Raw genomic sequence first — 6,000 nt, 5'->3', positions numbered from 1 at the left:
TACTGGCGAAACGTCGTACTCAGATTGTAAATGTTGTGGCTTGACTCTCCAACACACCGGTTAGTGCTGTACTAGTGACGAATTGGCACGTTCTGCTTACGTGGCAACCCTTACTAGTTGGCTGTATCGGGTGGTGGCGGGTTTAACGACACATTTATATATTTACGCGATCTAACCCAAAACAACCTCTATTATGGATAAAGTTTTATGGACTGATGCATCACAACCAGTGAATGACAACAAAGGTTGCTGCATGACTATCATATTCTTCATAACTCTTATCAAGTTACAAGCTGGACACACATTACTACACAACACACATTACTACACAACACACGAGTCTGTGCATACATTGTTCCCTCGTCCCTATATACACACAAGAAATATGGAATTAAGTTCCTACAATTGACTCTCTCCAAAGCCACGTGGCTGGGCCATTGAGGTCGCACGTCAATATGCATCTCAGATAACTAGAGCCGAGGCCATAATGAAATTCCGTATTTTAACAATCATAAGATCGCAGCTTTAATAATGTACACAGGAGAGCTAAATACACAATCATTAAGCCATTACAGACGATGATTCCATCAGGAGTGTGGGTCAAAATCAAACGTTTAACATTATTTAACTTGGTAATTTGAGTACAACTTAAGATATCCTGTTTTATTCGCACAAACTGAATTACAGGTTTATAATGAAGACCCATCTCGATGGACTAATCAAATGCATAACTGATTTTAACACAAGCGCAGACTTCCCAGACTGCGAATACAATTGTACATACTTTAACTCAGAATCAGAATGAAAATCTGATGAGCCATTAAACTGTTTTTTTTTCACAGATGTGCAGTAGACTCGTCAACCTTTGTGTAAATGTATGTTTGTTCAACTTCTTTGGTCGTAGCCAACCGTGCTAACCGGAGGTACAAGTACACACGTGAAAGTTGCTCTTTGCCTTCATTTATATTTCACTAATCACGTGGACGCACGTGATGAATTATCTCTGGTAATGTACAAAAAGAGAAAAAAAAGTTTCCCACGTTATGGCGTGAGATATATTTTGTAGCCATCTCGAACACAAAACTCCCACGAAACGGTGAGTGACACCACGTGACTTCGCAGCAATGGATTTCGAGGGCTGTCGTGTTCTTTAAATATTCGCTATAAGCAACAGCAGCAAGTCTACCGTGTCATGTGACAATTTAATAAAATACTAGTGTGGTCTTAAATATTACAATACATTACTAAAACGAATCACACATCTCATCAAGGGTCTCTTGACTTATTATATCCTTCCGAAATTGCTATTTCAATCGATGCGTATTGAAATGATAGCGTACAACTTGGAAAAAACGTTTTTTTTTATTTAAAACGTAAAACTATTTCTGTAAAGAACGTGGTCTATTCACATAGACGACTGTTTGGCGCGTTGACATCTGACTCGATGCTACCACCCTGCGCTCCCGTGGCAGGCTACACGCTGCGAGTGGCAATCAGGATAATCACGAAAAGCGGGACACGCCACAACACAGAGCGCACCCCCCTTGCTCGAGGCGCCGTCCATTCGGGCCGAGATCATCAATTCCGCCGCTGCCGCCACTTAAGCAATCGCGCGCACCTAATTGCGGCAAAGTGTCACACCCGTTCTCCTCGTTCTGTACGAAGAATAAATAACTGGGCTTCCGAAAGAGGGAAGAAAGAAGTGGACGGAGGAGACGCACCACACACTCCCACCACACACACAGCCCACCGCACACACACACAGCACACCACACATAAAACCCGAGCGAGCGAGAGCGCAAGCGGGCTTGCTCGAGTTGCAGCAGGACGGAATACTAAAGAGGAGCACTCGGGCATTTGTATCGCGAGGGGGTCCCAAGCCCTCGGGCAGAAGAACTCACTCCTCCTCCTCCATGCGGCTGCTCCGCTACCCACAAAAGTGACTTAAAAGCGGCGTGCGCATCTCACAGCGGCCACGGCCACAGCCAGGAGCAGCAGACGAGAGCGCAGTACAACGATGGCACCCACGCTTGCACCACGCCTGGCCGCGCGACTGCTGCTGCTGCTGTTGCCGCCGCTGCTGCTGCCGCAGGGGCCTCTGTCGAGCCTCGCGTACCCGGCAGAGCCCGGCTACCAGGCGTGGCCACCCTCCCCGTCGCCCCCGTCGGCCGGCACGCCGCAGGACTACGAGATGGAGGACTACCGCGGCAAGGGCTGCCTGGACGAGACGGGCTTCGTGTACGGACTCGGCGAGGAGTTCTGGCCGGGTCGCTCGCCGTGTCCGTGCCGCTGCACGCCCGACGGCCCCGTGTGCCCCAAGCCCGAGTGTCCGCGATTCGCCGAGGCGCGCTGCGCCCGCGTGGAGCGCAGCGGCTGCTGCCCGCAGTGCGCGGAGACCCGCAGCGAGTGCGAGCACCAGGGACGCGCCTACGCGATCCTGCAGGAGTTCACGGTGGGTGGCTCTTGCGGAGCAGGTGCTGGGAGTCGTGTGTCTGTGTCTGTCTCTCTGTGTGTGGGGAGCGGTGGTGGAGCGGTTAGCGCTACGCTGCGCTACAGACCCGGCGACCCGAGTTCGATTCCCGCTCACGGACAACACCGGTGACGATTGTTTGAACCGGTCCTGGGCATCCCCTAGGTCGACTCAGCCTCAAATAAGTACCTGGTGCGGTGCGTAAAAATTTCGCCACGAGGAAGACAAAGGCGGGCATGCGTGTTGCCCTCGTGTGCCGTTCCGGCCTTCATAGGTGCTCTCTAAGAGCACTTGCCCCAACAGTCTTTTAAGGCTAGACGGATGATCTTTGTTTTTGTGTGGGGTGGCGGTAGTGTAGCGGTTGGCGCACTGCGCTACGAACTCCTGCGACCAAAGTTCGACTCCCGCTCAGGGCCACCAACACCCGTGACAATTATCTGAACCGGTCCTGGGTCGACTCAGCCTCAAATGAATCTCCCCGTGGCGATGTGTCCGTGTGGTTTCCATCGCCACTGGGGAGGCAAAGGCGGCCGTGCCGGTCCTCATAAGTGCTCGCTAACAACAGTCTGTTCTAACTTGCCCCAACAAGGCGATACGGGGGATCTTTGTATTTGTCTTTGGGGAGTAGAGTCTGGAATGTGTTGCTGAAACGAGTCAACGAGTTATTCGGACAATCAAAAGAAAGAAGCGCGTGGAATTTGAATGTGTAGACAATCGAAGTCATTCGATGCTGAAGTGTGTTACTCCCATGCTGGATGAGGGCATCTCCCAGGCCGCATCAGTTGCGGGAGTCGCGTGACGACCCTTGACGCTGGGAAGGACGTGGAGGGATGGATCAGACGTCGCCGTGAGTGGCAGGTCTCCGGGTCCATCGAGCAGCGAGAGAACCACCGCGCCACTTGTTCACCACCATCAGCAACTTGGAGGCTCTGAATGTGCACACCGAGGTGGTGTGCGGTGGGACGCGTGTGTTGGATGGGAGGTTACGGACGGCCCTTTTGAGAGGTTTGAGTCCGAGGGGAAGGAAGACATTTAGCCCGATGGTGCGACATTGCAAGAACGGACGTTGACTGTATACATCAAATACGAAATCTAGCCAAAGGAAGGGGGCGATGGCGACGTGGGGTGCCTTGTGTATGGCAGGTCCCGTTCAGCCTGAGGATGAGCAATGGGTAAAACGACAGAGCCGCCGGTGCAGTGGGATTGCCTAGCAGCGGGGTGATGAGAGATGTGGGTGGGGGGGGGGGCAATGAGAGTGTGGGACACCGAGGCACACGCCGCATGCGTGACAGTTGCCAGCTGCGGGATATGAGAACCAGGATGAGCTGGGAGTACGGCCCGGGATGATGTGATTGGGCTCGTGTCAGAATATAGAGTCAGTGTCCGGGAAATGATTATAGCTGTTTGCTGTCGGTACCCCCCCCCGCACCTCCGATTAGCACGGTTGGCTACGTACGGTACCAAAGAAGTCCAACATACAGTATACATACAGCCGTTGTACTGTTACAAAAAGGGCGAGTTTTCAAGATCGGGTTAGCATTATGGATAGAGTTCGTGTTCGGGGCAGCGTTAGAATAATGGATGCGGTCATTACGCTTCTAAACAGTTTTCGTGTTTATTGTTGAGGTTAAAGTTAATGTATGTTTGATGGGTTGTGGATAGGGTTATGTTTACAGGGCTAATGATGGACAGTGACTCGTTAGGTTACTGTTATGGGCAGGTTTTTTTTCACTGCATTTGGATAAACGTTACTTATAGGGTTAGTATTTAAAATAGGATTCGCTTTCGTTATTTCGTCAAGCGTTACGTTAGAGGTGAATGATGAGGTCAGTTTAAGAATAGAGCTCAAGTTGGAGCTAGTGTTGAGGTTTGGAACAGATATCCAATCTCAACTGTCGCTTTTCTTTGGATTCGCCGTTTTTTTTGCTATTTAATTTCCCGTTTCAACGAGATAATAATAATAATATATAGGGGTGTTGTTGTTGTTGTTGTTGTAAATGAGTAAAACAATAGCAACAGTCGTGTCTCTCGAGCTGGCTCCGGGCACGCTTTGCGAGTCGCTCCCAAGCGCGCGCTCGTGCCTGCCACCTGGAGCACGTGTGGTGTGATGTGTGTGTCTTGGGTGTGTGTGTACGTGGTGTGTGTGTGGTGTGGGTGGTGTGTGATGTGTGTGTGGTGTGTGTGTGGTGTGGGTGGTGTGTGTGATGTGTGTGTGTGGTGTGTGGGTGGTGTGTGTGTGTGGTAGGGAGCGGGAGGATAGAGGTTAGCGCCACGCTGCGCTACGGAACCGGCCACCCGAGTTCGATTCCCGCTCACGGCCAACATCAGTGACGATTATTTCTGAACCGGTCTCGGGCCTCCCCTAGGTCGACTCAGCCTTAAAATGGCGCGGTGTGTGAATCTCGCCACGAGGGAGACAAAGGCGGTCGCGCGTGGTTCTTGCCGCCCACCAGTTATTTTCGCATGCGGTTACCGGTAATGCAAAAACAATGAAATCTATTTTAACAACCCGAGTGACCACTGGACACAAACATGCTGTGGGACCACGTGGGGAGCAGCAGAGGGTTGTACGGTACTTATATGCTACCACTTCTCTGCTCCTCGCCTTCAACCCGCAAAGACTGGCGTGGTGAAGTATGGTCAAATTACGACGACGACGACCCCTGCAGAGCCTGCGGAGTTCCTCATCCAGCAGTGGGTTGCCACACGGGCCCCTGTGCACGTGCACAGCCTGTACACGTCATGAGAACTCACTGCTGGCAATTGCACGCGTGCGTTTTCCATCACAAACACTGTGCACACATTGCTCTGTTCGGCCTCCTCGCGCCTGGGTTGTATTTGTGCTCTAAGCAAATGGGACGACGTCTCACGGTGTCTCCACTACACCCAATAGAGAGTCCTGCATGCATTTCTACACATGGGGACAACCGGTGGTTGAGCCGGTTGGGCGGTGATTTCAGACGCATCTCAGTCGATGTTCGCGATCCCCGAGTTTGTCATCCAGAGCAGTAAATACGCTTCATGCAACCAAGACGGTGGCAGCAGTAACAGGAGTTTGCATGCGATTTTTTGTCAAAGTATCGGTCAATGCCGGTGACGTCACGGGTCTTGGTGGCATTGCAAAGAGATAAATAGTGAAAAACGAAGAGCAAACTTAAATATTGCATGAGCTGTTTTAGCATCTAAATAAATAAAGACCTTCATCTGAATGTCTCAAAAGCCTCTAGGGTACTTCCCGACAAGTTAGAAAGCTGAGACTTGGTACATTGGTAGCTTTTATGACACAAACAACAGGAAAAATAAAACAAATCTTAGATTAATTTTATTTTAAGCCCCCGAATCTTGAAATTAAGTGCCCCATAAGCATGTATGTGCGTATATCATTCAGAAATCGTAAAAAATATAAGACTACGGGTTGTTTCGTTTGATAGAGCGTTAAACAGAAAATTAAATAAAAGCGAGAACCATCGTTTATTTTTAAAAATATCTTTGGGATGAAAGTGTTTTTTTATTAAAAACGGTAAAAGCTT

At 50.2% G+C, this 6,000-nt stretch overlaps 1 protein-coding gene across 1 annotated transcript in view; it reads left to right on the top strand.

Annotated features, from left to right (window-relative positions):
* Positions 1-1,740: 1,740 nt before the first annotated feature.
* Positions 1,741-6,000, top strand: part of LOC144934616 (von Willebrand factor C domain-containing protein 2-like) — a 28,308-nt gene continuing 24,048 nt past the window's right edge. The window contains exon 1 of the mRNA XM_078860624.1: positions 1,741-2,452. Coding sequence (XP_078716750.1) covers positions 2,018-2,452 — 435 coding nt within the window. The 5' untranslated portion in view covers positions 1,741-2,017. The remainder of the gene's footprint in view (positions 2,453-6,000) is intronic.

Source organism: Lampetra fluviatilis, chromosome 10 (assembly GCF_964198595.1).
Source record: "Lampetra fluviatilis chromosome 10, kcLamFluv1.1, whole genome shotgun sequence".
Lineage (NCBI taxonomy): Eukaryota > Metazoa > Chordata > Hyperoartia > Petromyzontiformes > Petromyzontidae > Lampetra > Lampetra fluviatilis.
The sequence above is the reverse complement of the archived record's forward strand: the minus strand, read 5'-3'. Positions and strand labels throughout refer to the sequence as shown.